This window comes from Manis javanica, chromosome 9 (genome assembly GCF_040802235.1).
Source record: "Manis javanica isolate MJ-LG chromosome 9, MJ_LKY, whole genome shotgun sequence".
Taxonomy (NCBI): domain Eukaryota; kingdom Metazoa; phylum Chordata; class Mammalia; order Pholidota; family Manidae; genus Manis; species Manis javanica.
Genome location: NC_133164.1, coordinates 120,455,085 through 120,475,389, shown reverse-complemented (window position 1 = coordinate 120,475,389; position 20,305 = coordinate 120,455,085). Strand labels below are relative to the sequence as shown.

General features: G+C 37.5%; 1 protein-coding gene across 6 annotated transcripts in view; it reads left to right on the top strand.

The window, feature by feature from the left end:
- NETO1 (neuropilin and tolloid like 1) overlaps positions 1-20,305 on the top strand; it is a 96,088-nt gene that overhangs the window by 10,112 nt on the left and 65,671 nt on the right. Inside the window, exon 5 of one of the 6 annotated variants that reach the window (XM_073213217.1) lies at positions 9,620-9,945. The exons of the other annotated variants lie outside the window; for them this stretch is intronic. Coding sequence (XP_073069318.1) covers positions 9,620-9,696 — 77 coding nt within the window. The 3' untranslated portion in view covers positions 9,697-9,945. Of the gene's footprint in view, positions 1-9,619; positions 9,946-20,305 lie in introns of those variants that run through there. 6 annotated transcript variants of the gene reach the window in all.

Genomic DNA, 20,305 nt, shown 5'->3' with positions numbered 1-20,305 from the left:
TGTAAGTGTATATATTTTTTCTTCACTGGTAATTTTGAGTATAATCAGAACTTAAAGATAGTGGCCCATAGTATGGTCTAATAGGTTATATTTTCATTCTGGGATTAATGATCATGGAATTAGTGTCTAGGGTTTAAAACTGTGGTTTCATCAAGTGTCAAGGTCAACTTTCTCAACATCGGCAACACCATCCATGTTGCTAGCTCTCTTGGAGATCGCATGCATGGTGGAGCTTAATCTGCTCTCCTAAGTTTTAAAATCCACTTATTCTCTCCATGTTGTCCTTCATCCCTTGGTTCTTGAGAGTGGTCTTACTTCATCTATAGAAGAAGCTTTTACTATTAGGAACAACTGAGTTAGAAGGAAGCACAAGGAAGTGATCCCATGAAATTAAGGGTGAATTGTAGGTGGGCTGAGGCTTCTGTTTGCATTCAGCTGAGCTAGAGCACAGAGCACAGGGAACCCTGCACTTGGCCTATGAGGGAAAAGCGGTACTATAAAGAGGCCACTTGTAGGTGACCTCCATGGTCCATGGCCATTGCCTGAGTGGCAGCTCATTCCTTAAGGAGGCGGGAGAGGAAACCAGTTAGTTAATGCAATGGGAAAGGGGCAGGGGTTCGTGATAATTTAGACAGCATTTAAGGAGAAGGGAGGCAGGCAGGCTTCAGTTTAATTTGGACTTAGTTTTTGTTTGGTAGCGTGCTTCAAGTGGTGATCCGGGAACATGGAGGAGTTAGAGATCCTCAAGTCGACTCAGTGAATGCTGAGTTCACCAGGACCCCCAGGTGCGCTGTGCACGGTAGGGGACAGCCTGCCCACGCAGGCACCTTGTGAGCTGGACTGCCACGAGGAACCCTGGTCTGGCAACCAGAGCCAGCTTCTGGTCCTGGCTGTCATTTCTTGCTTGCTGTAAACCTTGGACATGTTCCTTCATGTTCTACTCTTGAATATTTTTGTTGGTAAAATAAGGATAATATTGACCATTCAGAGGATTGTTTGAAAACTGATTGCCAACCAATGCATATTTATGAAACTTTTACTGGCTGTAAGATCTCAACTGTCAGTAGCTATCATTTGTATTGAGTTCATCCTGTGTTCCTTAAAAGCAAAGAAGGCTTGGTATGGGTTATTGGGAGAATAAGTATCCTAGATTTTTTTGTTTACAACCACTTGTTCCCTGATATTGGGGATGGATGTGCAAAATAATATTTACACAATGCCATTTTCCTTGTTAGTTTGTTTTAATGGGCCTGAGCTTTCACGTGGTGGTGATAGTTATTTCTGATGGCAGTCAAAAAATATGTCAAAGCAGAAATAGCAGTGGGAGGGGCAGGTCTTTATTATTTTTGTGAATTTACCACAACCTGGAATTTCAATCTCAATTTGCAGCCTCAAAAACTTGATGTCCACACACTTAGGAATGAATCACCATAAACACGCTAAAACACTGAGCATACATCTATACATTTATCCACATACATGTGCATAGATAACACACATAGGAAGATACATACGTTTTCAGTAAGAATCCTTAGAATCACATAGCTCGATTTTTCTTGTAAGCAAGCACACATGGGTGTCCAGATTATAATCAGAAGATTGTGTAGTGAGCATGGAATCCAGATAATAAAGCTTAGTTACACAACACACATGTCTAGTAGCATCCAGCTATGGAGCTTGGCCATCCAGGTCTGTATTTCCAGGGGTGTTCTAGGTCTCAGGCTACTGTAGTCAGTTCCACAGTGTAGGTTTTAGCTTCCATCTTGCCTTACTGGGAGGCTAATTTGTATTAACTTTTAGCTTAAAACTTGTTTGTATTTCTTAATATCAGAGTTTGTTTGACATTCTTTTCTACTCCACTGTAAAAATGAGACTTTTGACCCCTGGCTTCTGTTTTCATAGTAGATATGCTTCAGCACTGGTGGTAGATAGGGGCCAGCCAACCAGAGGTCGTGTGTGGATATGGAGGGTTCAAGATGTCATTGGGGCACTTGTAAAGGGTTTTTTTCCTGTATCTCCTGATACATTGTGATGATTCCTCACTTTTTATTTCATGGATCGTGTTTATTTTTGGACACTGCTTCATTAGCCAGGCCCACGGTGCAGTGATGAATCACCTAGGATTAGAGTCTAGCATGCATAAGGGGGTTGTGCGGCTGAGCAAGAGGCCGAGGGAAGTCAGCTGGCTCCCCGCCTGGGGTCTGCAGAAGACGGACACCAGGGTGAGGGCTGAAGAAGGGCCAGGAGCCCTGGGGGAGGCTCCTGCGTGATGCCATCGGGAGAACCTCCTTTCATCCTGTGCAAGCAGAGCTGTGTTAGGAGGGTCCCCCCACAAGAGCACCCCCACTTCTGAGAAGCGAGGTGAGTTCAGAATCACTGAAAATGTTTAAAGTTACATGATAGAAACTTTGGTACCTGCAGATAAGTTAACAAGAAAACAGAAAAGTGCTCATTATAGTACAATAGTATTGTTTTCTCATCTTAATAAGACAGTTTGTTTCTTAAAGATTGAAACCAAATGTAGAAAAATGAATAATGAGAACATATTTTATAATAAAAGTACTTTAATGATGCTGAAATCATATTCACCAAACTAATGACCATGATTACCCCAAGGCGGGGGCAAAGGAGACCAATGGACCCTTGGTAAAGGGACCAATATGGAAATTTTGGGATGAATATAGTGAAATTTACCAGTATTATCAGTAATGATTCAATTTTTGAAAAGATACTATACTTTTGGTACTGCTTTTGTAAAATTATTTAGATCAAAAGAAGAGAGAAAACAACAGAATGATCATTTTAAAATGAATTCTTAAAAGGGGGAATAACATTTCTCTATAATCCACAAATTTTATTACTCAAACCGAGAATGCCTTTTGAGTAGAAAATAATTCGCGCTGCATCCATGCCTCAATTTTCTTTGCCATTTGAACATGTAAACTACGGGACGAACATGCCACAGTATTCGCTGTACCCCCCAGTCCACTGGTATTACCAGGTACTTGATTCCATATTAAGAGAAAAAAAGCATTGAGGATGTTCTGCAATGGGGAAAAGTAGTCTTTTCAGTTTCTTCAGGAGCAAATACCTTTCGGTAACTTTGTCCTTTTCTTCCAAATAGAGAGATTTTCTGTTATTTATAAACACAGAATGTTATGTTTATGGAATATTCTTCTTTTGATGATATTTTTTCTGAACTAGTTTTATGAAACAAATTTACACCCTATTAGAGAAATCCAATTTAAGGATTATATATGCCTCAAAGCACCAAACAGATGAAGTCGCTTTCAGTGGTGGCATGGAAGTAATGGAGTTGAAAACTATGTTGAAATTATTATGATACTTTGTACTTAAGTAACACCTTTCATCTGAGGAGCTCAAAGTGTTCTAGGGACATTCGTTCCAATTCCTAGCCTTCTCTCAAACTCCATGCTGATTGACTTCAAAGGTAATGGAAAAGATACACTGTAGGGCAGTGATTTAAATTGAGTGTTCAGAAAGATTTCTGTGCATGTTAAATGAAATGTATTTTGGCAGAATATTGCAATGGACTCAATGTTATTTTAATTATCCAGCACAATGCTTTTCCTTTTTTTACCTGAAATGTAGTTGCGTGTGTATTATCCACATTGAAAGGTTCTAAATTTTTTGTGTGTAGATAATCAGAGTTCTGATGTATGCTCTGGTAAGAAAGAAAAAATGCATACTTCTATCTATCTGTCTATATCATTTTTCAACAACTGAAGTTTAATTTGAATTTTGCACTAAAAGATGAAAAGATACAAGGTTTTAAAGGCTCAAAGGACATTACTTGATTACTTTGTTTTTCACATAGAAATAAAAGATGGAATAAGTTTAGGGCAGGTAGTATTATATTGTCTTCCTATTATATTTACACTGTAGGCTCAAAATATTCTAATTTCAGCCCCAGCAAAGGATGTCAAATGGAAAATGTATGCTACAAACTTACATTTATTCTTCTTAATTGACACGTTATTCTCATTTCAGTTGTTCAACATTAACAATCAGTAATTGTGTAGACTGTAAAATGATCACCACACTAAGTCTGGTTTCCTTCTGTCACCGTATAAAATCACATAATACACACACAATATAGTTGACTGTAGTCACCACACTGTACATTATATCCCCATAACTTATTTCTGACTATGAGCTTGTAACTCTTGATTCCCTTTTGCCATTGTGTCTACCTCCCAAACCCCTTCCCTTCTGGCAACCACCAGTTTGTTCTTTGCATCTATGAATTTAGATTGCTTTTGTTTTGTTTTTTAGATTCTACATGTAAGTGAAATGATACAGTTTTTATCTTTCTCTGTCTTACTTATTTCACTTAGCATAATATCCACAAGGCCTGTCCATGCTGTCACAAATAGCAAGATTCTGTTCTGTTTTATAGCTGAATAATATTCATGTGTGTGTGTGTGTGTGTGTGTTTGTGCGTGTGCACGTGCATGCACACACAATCTTTATCCAATCATCCATCAATGGACACTTTGATTGTTTCCATATCTTGACTGTTGTGAATAATGCTGCAACGAACATAGAGATACATAGATCTTTTTGAATTAGTGCTTTTGTTTTCTTCAGATAATAAGCAGAAGTGGAATCTCTGGATTATGTGGCAGTTCTGTTCTTGTATTTTGGGGAACCTCCATACTGTGTTCCACAGGGTCTCCACCAATTTACATTCCCATCAGCAGTGCATGAGAATTCCCTTTTCTCCACATCATTGCCAACACTGGTTATTTCTTCTTTTTTGATAATAGCCGTTCTTACAGGTGTGAGATAATATCTCATTTTGGCTTTGATTTTCACTTCCCTGATGACTAGTGGTGTTGAACATCTTTTCAAAAATGCCATTGGGATTGTGCCTGTTGGCCATCTGTGTGTCTTCTTCAGAAAAATGTCTATTCAGATCCTCTGCCACCTTTTAAATTGGATTGTTTGTTATTTTGTTAATGAGTTGTATGAGTTCTTTATATATTGTGGATATTAACCCCTTATTGGATATATGACTTGCAAATACTTCCTCATACTCAGGAGGCTGCCTTTGCATTTTGCTGTGCAGAAGGCTTTTGGTGTGATGTCATCCCATTTGCATATTTTTGCTTTTGTTTCCATTGCTTTTGGAGTCAGAGTCAAAAAATTATCACCAAGAGTCATACTAAGGATACTAAGAAACACATCTGTGGTTTCTTCTAGGAGTTTTAGGATTTCTATTCTTACATTTATCTTTAATCAATTTTGAGTCAAATTTTGTGCATGGTATTAAATAGTGGTCCAGTTTCATTCTTTTGCTTGTGACTGTCCAGTTTTTCCAATACCGTTTTATTGACAAGACTATCCTTTCCCCATTGTATATTCTTGTTTCCTTTGCCATAAATTAATTGACCATATATGCATGAGTTTATTTCTGGGCTCTCTATTCTGTTCCACTGATCTACGTATCTGATTTTGTATCAATACTCTACTGTTTTGATTGCTATACCTTTGCAATACTCTTTGAAATCAAGGAAGGCAATACCTCCAAATTTGTTCTTCTTTATCAAGATTAGTTTGGCTATTTGGGATTTTTTGTGGTTCCATGCAAATTTTAGGGTCATTCGTTTTATTGCGGTGAAAAATGCTATTGGGGTTGCATTGAATCTATAGATTGCTTTGGGTAATATGAACGTTTTAACAATATTATTCTATTCCATGAGCGTGGGAATTCTTTCTGTTAATTTGTGTCTTCTTCAGTTTCTTTCATCAGTGTCTTAACAGTTTTCAGTGTACAGGCTCTTTCATTTTCTTTGTTAAATTTATTCCTACGTATTTACTTCTTTCAGATTCAATTGTTAATAGGATTGTTTTCTTAATGTCTCCTCCTTATAGTTCATTGTTAGTATGTAAAAACACAACATATTTTTGTCTGTTGTGTATGATTTTGTATCCAACAACTTTACTGAGTTACCTATGAGTTCTACAGTTTTTTTGGTGGAGTTTTTAGGGTTTTCTATATATAAAATCATGTTGTCCATAAATAGTGACAGTTTTGCTTCTTCCTTTCCAATTGGGATGCCTTTCATTTATTTATTTTTCAACTGGGACTTCCAATACTATCTGGAATAAAAAGGGTGAGCGTGGACATCCCTGTCTTGTTTCTGATCTCAGCTTTTCACCATTTAGTATGATGTTACCTATGGGTTTGTCTTATATGGCCTTTTTTTATGTTGGGATATATACCCTCCAATCTTTTAAGAATTTTTATCATAAATGGATGTTGAATTTTGTCCAATGCTTTTTCTGCATCTATTGAGATGATGATATGATTTTTATCCTTCATTTTGTTAATGTGGTTATCACATTGATTGATTTATGTATGTTAAAACAATCTCTACATCCCTGGAATAAATCCAACTTGATCATGGTGTATAATCCTTTTAATGGATTGGTGAATTCAGTTCACTAATATTTTTTTTTTGAGGATTTTTGCATCTACATTTATCTGAGAATTTGGCCTTAATTTTCTTTTTTTGCTGTGTCTTTCTCTGGTTTTGGTATTAGGGTAATGCTGGCCTCATAAAATGAATTTGGAAGTCTTCACTTGTCTTCCTGTTTTTGAAAGTTTGAGAATAGGTATTGAATCTTCTTTGAATGGTAGAATTCACCAGTGTAAACATCTGGTTCAAGACTTTGGTTTGCTGGGAGGTTTTCATTACTGATTGAGTCTCCTTGCTATTAATTGGTAGATTTTCTACTTCATGATTCCATCTTGGAAGATTTTATGTTTCTGGGAATTTATCTATTTCTTCTAGATTGTCATATTTGTTGGTGTATAATTGTTCATCATAGTCTTTTATGGTCCTCTGTATTTCTTCAGTATCAAGTCAGTTGTAACTTCCCCTCTCACTTCAGATTTTTTTTTTGAGCCCTCTCTCTTTTATTTAGTGAGTTCCAGCTAAAAGCCTATCAATTATTTTTATCATTTCAAAGAAATACCTCTTAGTGTCATTGATCTTTGTATTGTCTGTTAGTGTCTATTTCATATATTTCTGCTCTGGTCTTTATTATTTCCTTCCTTCAGCTACCTTTGGGCTTCATTTGTTCCTCTTTTTCATTAGGTGTAAAGCTAAATTCTTTGAGATTTTTCTTGTTTCTTGAGCTTGAGGTAGGTCTGTGTAGCTATGAACTATAACTTCTCTCTTACAACTGATTTTGCTGTACCCATAGATTTTGGTATATTGTATTTTTATTTCCATTTATCTCAAGGAATTTTTAAAAATTTTCTTTTAGATTTCTTCCTTGATCCATTGGTTATTCAGTACCAGGGTGTTTAATCTCCACATATTTGTGGTTTTTCCAGTTTCCTTTTTGGTTTAATTTTCAGCTTCGCACCATTATAGTCCAAAAAGATGCTTGATATAATAACAGTCTTCTTAAAGTATATGAGACTTGCTTTGTGGCCTAACTTATGATCTACTATGGAAAATAATCCATGTGCCTGAGAAAAATGTATCTTCTGCTGCTTTTGGGTGGAATATTTTGTATATTCTCTTAAGTTCATGTGGTCTAAAGTGTCATTTAAGGTCGATGTTTCTTATTGATTTTCTGTCTGGATGATCTATCCATTGCGAAAAAGTGGGATATTAAGCTTCCCTACTATTATTATTTGCTGTTGACTTCTTTAGATCTGATAATATTTGCTTTATATATTTAGATATTCCTGTGTTGGGGGCATAAATATTTACAAATATTGTATTTTGCTGGATTGACCGCTTTATCATTATGTAATTCTCGTCTTTTTCTTTTATTACAGTTTTTGTTTAAAATTCTATTTTGTGTGACATGAGAACAGCTACCCCAGCTTTCTTCTGGTTCTCATTTGCATGAATCATCTTTTCTCTCCCTTTACTTTCAGACTTTGTGTATCCTTACATCTGAGGTGAATCTCTTAAAGCAGAATATAGATGGGTCTTGTTTTTCTTTTTTTGTTGTTGTTCTTTGTTTTCTATTTTGTACTAAATATGTCTGATTAAAGAATTTAGTCCATTTATGCTTAAAGTAATTAGAGATAAGTGTGTACTTACTGCCATTTTATTAATTGTTTTCTGGCTGTTTTGTAGTTTCTCTCTGTTTATTTCTTCTCCTGATCTTTCTCCTTGTAATTTGACACCTTGCTTTAATGTTACATTTAGATCCCACTTTCATTACTTTTTGTGTACCTGCAATAGGTTTTCACTTTGTGGTCACCACAAGGCTCACGTGTATCAGCCTGTGCATGTGCCTTTTCTATCCTTTCAATGAGGACTTTCTGTCCTTTGTTGTGGAGGAGATGTTCAGCTAGTTTTCAGGTGTTTTTCTCAGAGAATTGTTTTCTGTCGCTGTACATTTGGCGTGTCTGTGGATGGAGGTGAGTTCAGGATCTTGAACCACCCTCTCATATTTCTTCTTGAGACATGTTTTTTAAAGAAATGAAGTAAAAAAACTTAGAGAATCACAGAATGGACACAATCATCAACATGTAATAGGTACCAATGATATTCATGTGAAGACAATTTTATTTATCCCTTACTCTGACCCAGCCTGTGATTTGATCTGATCTATACTAAAGAGGGTTTAGAGGCAAGATGAGGAATAAAGAGAGAGAGAAAGATGATGTTTGGTCTAGGTGGGTGTTCAGGAGAGAAGTTGAGAGTGGGAGAGAAAATTTCCAGGATTAGCTCCCATCTGTGCAGAGAATATTGAAGGCAATAACAAAGGAGAAGGCAGATTTTTAAGAAGTGTCCTGTGCAGAAAGAATGCCTTCCTTGCCTTCTTGTTTCCAGGAGAGGCAGAGAAGTGTTTAGGCTCTATTTATTAGTTTATGTTTATTTAGCGGTTAATTGCTGGACTACATGCTTTTAATATGAGATGTTTGGGACTATGCCACATGGAGTCTCAGTCTATATATTTCTACTATAGAGGTGGTTTTGTTTTTTAGTTCTGAAAGACACTGTGGAGTTCCTCTCATTTAGCCTTTTCATTTTAAAGACAAAGAAACCAAAGATCTAGAGAAAAATGTGTTGTCCAGGTTTATGAACTTTGTGTAGAAGTTAACCTACTGCTTGTTTATAGTTACATGACCACTTGCTGGTACACCTACAAAGGGTAGAGATTATGACTTTAATTACATCACATATTGCAAGTACTTTTAGTGTAGTTATATTAAGAAATTTAATTAAAGGATAATACTATATCATCCACATTTCACCATTAGCTGGTGTATGAATTTAAAAATTCATCTTTCCCACATTGTCTGAAATGCCTTTCAGTGCGCAGTGACCAAAGAGGCAGATTGGCCGTCCCGCCCTCCAACTATAGTATAAAACTGCCTTTCAACCCCTCTGAGCCTGAAGTGTGTGATTCATTTCCTGCTTCCTCTCAAATATCTGCTGACATTACTGACATGGTCAGTTGTGTGCATAATGCTGTCATGTGTGCATAATGCTTTCATGGTTTGAAACCTGTGGCTTAGGTGCTAAATACTTAAGGGAAAACTTTCATTTCTTTCTCATAGATCCAGTTAACCCTCCTTCCTAACACACATCTGTTTGACTTTTTCTTACGATGCCAGTTGCCTCTAGTTACCAACATCATCCACCTCTCCAGGACTTCTGTGTACAGTGGTGCACACTAAGAGCATGCTGTTAAGCCAGAGAGAAAGGCCGATGTCCTTCCCATTCAGATGCTCCAGAGCAGAGCCATACGCAGAAATAGGTACTGTTTACTAACTTGCACAAGGGTGTCTGTGGAACAGATGCACCCATGCCTCCTTCGTCATAACATCACCTCTCACTCAAGAGCACAATAGTCTCATTGTCAAAGGACCAGCATCCACCCTTCACTTAAATTGTCCTAAAGGGAGATTGCGTCCTTTGAGCAAGACAAACATTCAAGGAACAAAATGGAAGAGAGAAATAATGCATATGCTTTATCTCCATTTTCCATTCTCATGTTTTTCTTGGGGTGGCTCTAGTTTCCAGACTTCTTGGTAAAAATCTCCTAGAAAACTCTAACATTTAACTTACCATTGCATATTTAGGAAGTCTTTTTAAATTGTAAATACTCTATATATTTTGCTGCAGAAAATAATATTATCTAGGCTTTTCATTTTTAAAACATTTCCTTTCATAACCATTTACAGATAGTTCAAAGCATATTGTTATTTTATTTATAAGCAAAATAAATGAGGTAATCAATCAGGAAAAGAGCCCACAATGTTATTTTCTTCACCAAAAATGTTTCCCTGTTTTAGAATTTGTATGCCATTATAGCTATTTAAGTATAGCTCATGTAACTATTCCCAGAGGGGATGCACAGAATAACTTAATTTCCACTAGGCTGTATTTGCTGCTTACATTTATTTAACAGATATTTATTGATCTATTGTACTAACACTGTAGACATAGAGTGTGTACAAGAATTATCCTCTCTACAAGGAGTTCATAGTCTATAGTAATGTAAAAATCATGTGTCACAGAGTAACGTGCTCCTCATGCCAAAAAAAATAAAGATTTTTATGACCTAATCCCTGGAATCTGTGAATATATTTAGTTGCATGGCAATGGGGAGTTAAGAGAGTAGATAGGATAAAGAATGCTAATTAGTTTGCTTTACTACAGGGAGGTTAATTTAGATGATCTGGGAGGGTGCAAAGTAAGCAAAGAAGTTCTTCACTGTATAAGAAGGAGCTAAAAAGTCAGTGTCAGAATGATGTGATGGAAGAAAGGCTCCAATGGTCATTTCTGGCTTTGAAGGTAGAGGGAGGGCCCAGAAGCTAAGGAGTGTGGAAGCGGTAAAGAATCCAAAACGTGGATTCTTCCCTAGAGCCTGCAGAAGAGAAAAACAGCTTTCCCATCACTTTGATTTTTATCTAGTGTGTCCCAGTTTATATCTCTGATATCCTGTAAAATAATAAATTTGTTTTGTCTAAATCTACTTAAGTGCATAATAATTTGTTACATCAGAAATAGAAACAAATGTAGATTTTGGTGCCTGGAAGTAGAATGCTGCTTTAAACAATGTGGAAATGTTTTTTGGAATTGGGCAGTGGACAAAAGCTGGAAGAATCTTGAAAATGATAGAAAAAGCCTAAAACAGACTGTTAGTAGGATGTTAACAATGTTGCCTGTGAGGATTTATGAGGAAATGAGAAGCATGGTACAGAAAACATATATGCCTTAAAGAATATTAAAGTTGCCATAAATGCATTGTTGGTAGAAATGTGAACATTAAAGGTGCTGATTTTAAAGCTCAGGAGGAAGTGAGGAACATGTGTTTGGAAATTACACGAAAGAGAGGCCTTGAGATAGAGTCAGAGGTCTTACCAGAATTGTGTCCTGGAGTTGTGTGAAAAGCAGAATTTTAAAGAATGAACTTAGATATCTAACTGCAGAGATTTCCAAGTAAAGTGTTAAAGTTCCAACCTGGTTTCTTCTTCATGCTTATAGGAAAACACAAGAAGGAAGAGACAGATTGAAGGAAGAACTTTTAAACCAAAACGACCCAAGGCTTACCAATTTACCAGATTACCAAAAATTCTAACATTAAGACATTAACTTTCTCTTAAATTTAGAGGACCTTGGGATGGGCTTGGAAAAGCATGCTATGGAGAGAAGAATGAAGGTATAGTTAGATAACCTTTTGCTGATCCTGTAGAAAGATAAAACATCAGAGTATCAGTCTCACAGGAGGCTCTTTGAAATGATTAAGTAAGTGTGTGACTCAAATTTCTTCAGTCATCTCAGCAGAAGCCAAAAATAGGGATGGTATTATGTAGAAAAGACCTGTGGATGAGGCTCTTGGCTAATAGAGTGGATCTCATGACATACACATGAGACACATGAGGTCGTTGAGAATGTTGTATCAGCAGAAACATTGCTATCTTAAATTGAAGGAGACAGATAGGATGAAATGGAAGAAAATGGTCAGATCACCCAAACTATCTACAAGGAAGTAGCATGCTGACAAAACTACCCAGACACGGTCGGCCTTTCATGAACACGGGAGACTGAGTCAGAGGGCAGAACACCAAGGCCACAGAGTGGGGGCTTGAGCGCAGAGGCTAGAGGTAAGAATCACAGCAGTTCTTTCCCAGGTCTTGAAACCAAGTGGGATTTCCCAGATGGATTTCAGAGTCGCTTGGGGCTGGTAGATTTTTTTTTTCCTCCCACTTTCTCCAGTTTTGAGCAGAAATGTCTATAAATGTTGTCCTTTGTCTGCTCCATATTGTGTTTTTGGAGCAGGTAAGATGGTTCTTGAGTTAGACAGGTTCACAGATGGAGAGGATGTGTGACTCAGAATGGAATATACCCAGTGCCTCATCTATACTTGTTTTAGATGATGTAGATGTCAAGATGTGAGACTGTTGAGCTGATGAGATTTAGACCTTGGGTTTATGCTGTGCTGTGTTGACACTTGTGGGCCACCTTGGGGTGGTGTGATGTATTTTTCATGTGGGATGGACTTGAATCTTGGTGGACCACAAGTTGGACCATGTTGGGAAGAATAATTGTCCACAAAGGTATCTAAAGCCAAAACTTGGGAACTTGTGAGTATGTTATTCTACATGACAGAGGGAACTTAAGGTTGTGGATGCAATTAAGTTTTCTTGGTGGTTGATCCAAAGACAGGGAGGTTATCCGGGATGATCTGAATGGGCTCAAGGTGCTCACAGGGGTCCTTCAGTGTGGAAAACGGAGGCGGAAGAGTCAGTGTCAGAATGAGGCGATGTGAGAAAGACACAAATCGCCATTGTTGGCTTTGAAGATGGGGAGCACCCATTAGCCAAGGAATGTGGGTGCCTCTAGAAGCTGGAAAATGCAAGGTATAGATTCTCTCCTGATCCTCCAGAAAAGGAACTTTGCCATACCAACACCTTGACTTTAACTCAGTGAGACCCATTTCAGACTGGATATCCAAAACTATAAGATAATAACTTTGTGCTGTTTTAAGAAATAAATTTGTGATAATTTGTTCTAGAAGCAAAAGAAAGCTAATACAGCAGAAAACTAACTTTTAAAATATGTATTAGAAATTGGGAAGTGATATAGAAAGCAAACAAATGATGTAAGAATTCACCGGTGGGGTGGAGAGTGTAATAATTTGGGTCTGTCAGTTAATATTTTTTAAATCCTTCCTCTCCAAATGCAGAATACCCAAACCTTGCCTGCACATAATTTGGTAACACTATTTCTATGAACGTATGCTTATGTCTGTATGTCTGATTTTATGTGAATGCCATCTCTATGCATAAATTTGGCTGAAACCCCAACAAAATAACAACTTTCAATCCTTTCCAAAGATGTGCATGGGATCATGGTATTTTTGTTTGTGGTAATAATAGCTATTTGCAGAACCTGGTGCTCTTTAAGCCTCTGTCTCTTCGTGGCATATCTGCCTGATGCCTTTGCTTCAGAAGAGCTGTGCTGTCTCCTCTTTCTTGCTCAGTCGGCCAGCTTCCCCACCATCCCACAGCTACGCTGACTTGGTTGAAGTGCTGCTTTGCTACCTCTTTACGGCATTGTCCCTTTCCAGCTTCTTTCAGAGACCTCACTTCATCTAGACTGCCGTAAGAGTTAGAGAATGATTAAAACACAGTAGGACTACCACGGTCAGCAGGGCTTGCACCCACAAAAGAACTAAGCTTGACTTTTTTAAGCAGGAGGACATATTGGTCATAAATATGTCACCCCTCTCCTGTTCACTATTGATCATAACCCAAATCAGAAGACTCTTCTATTCCCTGGCAAGTTTTCTTCTGAAATTTGCACTTCAAAGGCCCTCAGGACTTTCTCTAAGTGATTCACAGAGAAACTCAATACAGAAAGTAGTACTACCTTTTCCCCAGACTCTCATATGCTTGCTGGTGTGGCCAGGAAGGGAAGTGTATTTCCTTCAGCAGATTTTGCAGGCCAACCACGCAGAATGTGTGGAATGGTCAGTGGCTGTGCCGATGAAGTAGGAAAGCAGAGGTGAGAGTTGTCATGGCAATGATACGTAAAGTCCGAAAGAGAGGGTTTCCATGGACATTAACGTGAATCAGCCTTGCTCAGATCAGCTGTTGTAGGTAATTGGTCAACCGGTGAGAAAATTATCCCTAGCTTTTTTAGATGTGGGTGTTGCTATCTTTGAATGATCATTTTCAAATAATATTCACATCTCAACTTTAAATGAAAAGGAAATGATCATTTAAAAATAATACAACCGTGCTTCTTTCATTGACAACTCTTTTACATCTTACATCACTTCCATTCTGTCCGTCCATTCATGGTCGTCTCGGATTCTTGCTCCATGGCTGCCTGCCACCCGTCCTTTCAGCTCACGTCACTTGCGTGCGCAGCGGTGCATACCTCTTCCTTGGCAACCCCTGGGTGCTGCGCCTCCTGCTACTTTCTACTTGCTGTTTCTTTAGGCTGCTGAGTCTCTAAGCTCTGCGTTGCCCCTCTTGACTCCGCCAGCTCCATTTTTTGTTGTCTGCTTCCGCAATTTCTAGCAAAAGAAATCTAGATACCTTTTCTATCTGAATTATTTATGAGCTCTTAATATTGGAGAAATAACAATTATATGAATAAATCAGGTAGGTAGTTTCCTGCCCCAAATGTCAGTGTTGGCATTTATGTTTATTGTGATGAACTTTTCACTGTCTAGTTTGAATTGGGTATAGTTTTTATTTCTCAACAACAATTTACATGTTTTACTCTAGATCAGGAATAATCTACCATAAAGCCCAACATTCTAGTAACTTAAGGTAAAGTGGTTCTGAGAATGTAATTTGATATATTTGTAGCTGTGGATGATGTAATCTTTTATGCCTATGAGATAACCATGTTCTAGAAAAATGCTTCAGTGGTTTCAAGTCATTTTCAATGTAATCTATATTTACTTACCAGGGGAAAAACACTAATGATTTGAGGTCACCACTTAGTATACATACTCAACTAAAAGAGTTTATTTTAGATCTTTCCTTTAAAATATACTGAAGGATGCTCATTCCTTTCAGAAAATATTGGCAACATGCGAGAACGCTGCTATGGTCTATTTGCATAAGTCTTCATTTTGTCATCTGCATAAACCTATTTTTCTTAACTTCATAGTTTTTTCATAGTTACATATAATAAATATGTGTATATTACATTTAGTTTCATGAAACATGGTCAAACATAGACAATAGTTCTAGATTGTCTAAATTCAAATTCTGGCTTGGAAACTTTCTTATTGTGTGACTTTTGGCAACAGTCATTTACTTAATCTCTTAAGTTTCAGATTCCTCATGAGACCAGCACTTGACGTATTATGGATTTTGCTACCTAATGATACAGTCAAAATGCTGACATTACTTCACGTGTGAGATGATACTCTCTGAGGTCAGATCTAAACCTCTGATGCATTATTTCATAAATTCATTTAACAACAATAAAAGATTATGACTCATAATTGGTCCAGATTCTACACTAAATGCTGAGATTTGAAAATGCTTTAAGGTGCAGAAACTGCTCTCGAGGAGCTTACAGTGTATTTAAGGAAATAAATATTTATACCCAGCACAGTGAGTGCAGTGGTGAGTGCACAAAGTCCTCGCACCCAGAGGGTAAGCTGGGGTGTTCCCGGATGTGACATGAGACCCGTACCTCAGTGGCATCCTCGACAATCTCGACAGGTAGTGTCCTCCTGTGCTCATCAGCCGTCACTCCGGCACGCCCTTGTAAAGTGCATTGCAAAAAAATAGCTCTCTCCACCCACACCAAACATCTTAACAGGGAAGAACCTTGTTTTACACCTTTACTTTTCCAGTGCCAGTGCCTCATTAGTATCTAGCATTAGCTGCTGTCCGTTGAAATTAATTGAATGAATACCTAAATGAGTAAATTAATGAATGAGGGGAGTTACATAATCATAGAAGGTAAAGGAATGAGTTGAGACACTAGGAATGACAGTGTTGGTAAAATATATAGCAGGTGGTCAAGACCTTTTGGAAAGTAAGGGTGTGACTTTGAAAGGAGACTTGCAATAAGACGAAAGAATAATCTGACTCAGATAATGAATGTCCCTGTAAGCCATGTAAGTGATAGAACATAAGTTCAGGAGAAGCAGGAAATATACTAATGTTTTTAATTGAATTGCAATGTTTGAGACCTCTGTTGCAGGTGTGTGATTTATCAAAATGTTGAGGATGGATTGAGTAGTGAAAGACACAGAAAACCAAAGTAAAACCAGTAAAATAATGCAGATAAGAAGTTTCAAGAATCGAGGTGGGAGTAGCGTCTGTAGCAATGCACTCAGTGTACTCAAAGGACAAGTTTGGGAATGAGATTTAGTGACACATTAGGTGAGCAAGTTGACAAAGAGAAGAAATGACAGAGGTTGGCTTCATTACTGATTTGGTGTTTGGCTATGTCACAAATTATGTTGGAGAAGAAAAGAACAGAAAATGTTATGTTGCTTTTAGGGATGTCGAAAGAGAGGTACAAATATAATATCCTTGTGGGCAGGTTGCACAGACTGCTAGTAATTTGTTGCTGAAGCACAGAAGGGCCGCCGGGGAAGGTGGAGCAGTGAGCTAATTAGAAAACCAAGCACAAAACCCAACAAATTATGATGTCCACATATTAAAATAGAACTTCATATGGATTTGAGCCTATACTCTTATCTAAGTAAATCAGAGTATGGAATTGTGGATTTTGGAATTTTACATTTATTCAGTCTTGGCCTCTTCCTTATGGACACTTCTAGCAGATTATCAATTGACATCTGGTTTTCTCTAGGTGCAGGTAGACTTTGTCAGGGCACCTTATTTTTTGAGGTAAGGGTAGAGTATTTCTTCCCCTTGGAGCCTTTCCATGAGTATTCAGCCTTTTCCTGAATTATGGAAAGAACTACTTCCATTCAGACTGGTTACAAATAAATGAGATCCCAGGGATGTTTCTGAAAGGCACAGGAATCTGAGACAGTCTCCTGGCTAAGGAGCTGTGGTGCATATTAAATGACCAGGTCACTTAATAAAATTTTGTTTAATAACATTTGTTTTTTCTTTCTGTATGACTTTGCCATACTTCCTTTTAGAAATGGCCTCATTTGTTTGTACTTTTGAAAATACAGAATCTCTGTTATCAAGATGACTTCAGGTGTCCTGCAGGGTTTTAAGAAATGCATTTTTGGTCTAACTTAATCAAAAACAGGGAAGAAAAGGAGAAAAAGAAAAGAGTTACTTTTCTCAATTCATTCAGTTATTACCTTGTCATTTGGACAATATCTACTGTACTATTTTATCTGTTGCTTGATTCTCTCCATTGGGATTTTCACTAATTGTACTTGTAAGCTAAGCTAGAACATTGTGAAATAGCAGTGTGTTTGCTGTTGGTCATAGTTTACATGGTTGAGCTAAGAAAGGGGAAATTATTTTGGAAAATATTCTGATACATATATTGGACATATTCATAAAACAATTAATTTCTTTCTTATCAAAAGTGTTTGGATTTATCAGATAAAACATCTTCTCCCCCAATCTAAACAAATTAGATTGTCCAGCGGAAGAGTGTGTAGTATATGCAGTCATTCAATATTAATTCAAATGAAATAATGATACAGTAAGACACTGATTCCTGCTCTCTGCAGTCTCATTATAAGATGTTCATCTTAATAAAAATAATAAATCATTGAGTTCTGATTATATGCCAGGCACCGTTCTAAGCATTTTGTATGCTTTATCTCATTTGATTTTTATAACCCATCTGTGAGGTATTTCATCACTGCCATTCTTGGTTTAGGGTTTTGGAAAAAAGTTCAGAAATGTTTAAATACTGTGCTCAAGGTCATCTCCTTAGCAAAGCTGAAGTTTGAACACATGTGTGTATATATTTGTGTGTTGTGTCCCAGTATCCGCAAATATGTATTTGCTTTAGGGCTTAACTTCTCAAAAACATTGATTTTTTTTCACTTTTTGTGATTTTATTGCAGAGCCTTGAGATATTTTCAGTGATCCTAGAATTTATCTTCTCTTTATATTCTGACATCTTTTCCAGTAACAACGTTTGTCCCTTATTAACAAAATTAAGCAAAAAATGTCTCCTGGATTTTTAAAATCTTATAAAATTTTACTTTCATCATTTACATATTATCATCATTATCATATTAGGCATCAGTTATAAAGCCATCAACTTATAAGTTATGTCCTATGAAGTAATTTCAAACCCATAATGGGCATATCTGTCAAGTATATTACAATATATATTTGCCATAGAAAATAATTCATTCACTCAATCTATATGATGTCAACTAGTAAAACAATTCCTGAATAACAATTTCAAATGCTGAAACAATAATGGACTTTAGCTGTCTTCATTTTGAACCCCCTCTCAGGTGCTATGTATATTTCTGTGTACTTTTTAAAATAACAATTTTGAAACGATTTCAGACTTAAAAGTTGCAAGCATGGTGAAAATACTTCCCTTCACTCCCTCCTCTAAATCTTTTCTATATACATTGTATTTGGTTTACTAAGTGGAAAAATAGCATCAGTCAGCTTTACCTTTCCATTAACTATGTGGATAATGCCATGTTTTTTCTCTTCATTGTGTTTTCTTGACCATGAATGTCAAAGTGGTAGACCCTTGTTTTTAGCTGGCGGTGACGAGATGACCAGTAAGAAGGTGACATGACTCACCAGTAAGAAGAGATTTAGAGCCAGCCAGGCTGCAACTAAGACTTGGGATCTAGGGAGTCAGGCAACTGAGTGGCTAAAAGAACACATTTGGGAAGTCAGTGAGCCTGTATCCAAGCTACACTTAGGACACTGTGTAGTTTTTAATTAAAATGAGACAATCAGCCTTCCTGAGCTTGAGATTTCTTATCTGCCAAGTACTTGTTTTCATGTTTGATCCAATTTTGCAAGATTAAGTAAGATAATATGGGTATACCCTGTTTGATAGGATCCTTTGCAGTTTCTTCTCTCACTGTGGCCCTATTTATAGACTGTTGAAACCATTTTGTCCCCCATTCCTAAGCCACAAATAGAATAATACAGTCATTTCCCCAGTGCACCTGCTATGTGTTAGGCACTTGGAATGATAGGTACAGAGACTGCACCGTCCTCCATGAGCAGATGGACAAACGTAATCACAGTAAACACAAAGGGCTAGGGCTGAATCAAAACCACAAACAACGTAACAGTAACCTTTCCTAAATATGTTGAAATAGTGGAACCTCAGAAAAAAATTAGCCTTTTTCCCCTTTTCTGTTGCTTTAATGTGGATATTTACCCTCTCTATTTATACTCTGTCTATACCTTAGGGAGAATCTATGCTTTTTTTGTGACAAGAAATAAAAGAAATAGGCATTTTTAAAGGCATTAGAGGCATCGTACTAAAATGAGAGAAAGCTGTCTCACCTGTGAAGCACTTGCATAACACCATGGTCCAGTGGGCCCTGGAGTAAGAATGGACCATGTGACCTTGGGCAAGTCCTTCACTCATTTTCACCTCCATTTGCTCATTTACGAAAAGCGAGTGTGGAACCGGATGTCATCCAGCATGCTAACGTTCCAGCTCCAACATTCTAAAATTGTAGAATCATCCACTATTCCATAAAAACTGTTTTTAGAAACGTGGATCTTTTGATTTTTCAAAACAAATTTGTATTGTTTTCCCTGCTCCCCTGCTTTATAGAAAAGTAATTTGAACTTTGGAACATGTCTTTGTTCAGCTGCTGTAATGAAAATACTTTAATCCAAGTGGTTTTTAGACAGCAGAAATTTACTTCTCTGGTTCTGGGGCTGGAAGTCCAAGGTCACGGCACTGGCAGACTCTGTGTCTGGTGAGAACCTGCCTCTCGGTTCACAGACGGAGCCTCCTCACTGCGTTCTCACATGTGAAAGGGGGTTTTCTGGGGTCCCTTTTATAAGGACACTAATACCATTCCTCAGACCTCGGCCCTGGCGACTCAGAGGTGCTGTCTCCTAGCACCATTACCTTGGGGATTCAGTTCTCAGCATGTGAACTTGGTGGGGATACAAACTGCATTCCGCCTGTGGCAGAGCTCTAAGTGCCTTGCATACAATGATGTGACTAGTAACTGAAGGAGCTGATCATTCCATGCACTCTTTCTGACTCCATCTGCTCCAGTTGTTTCTTTTTCTTCAAATTGGGAGAAAACAGATTCAGGCTGTTTACACTGTGTATCATCAGGCCTTCCCCTTGATAATCAGTTCTTAGCAATAGAAAACGATCATTTTATTTACTTTCTTTTGGCATTTATAGTAACAGAA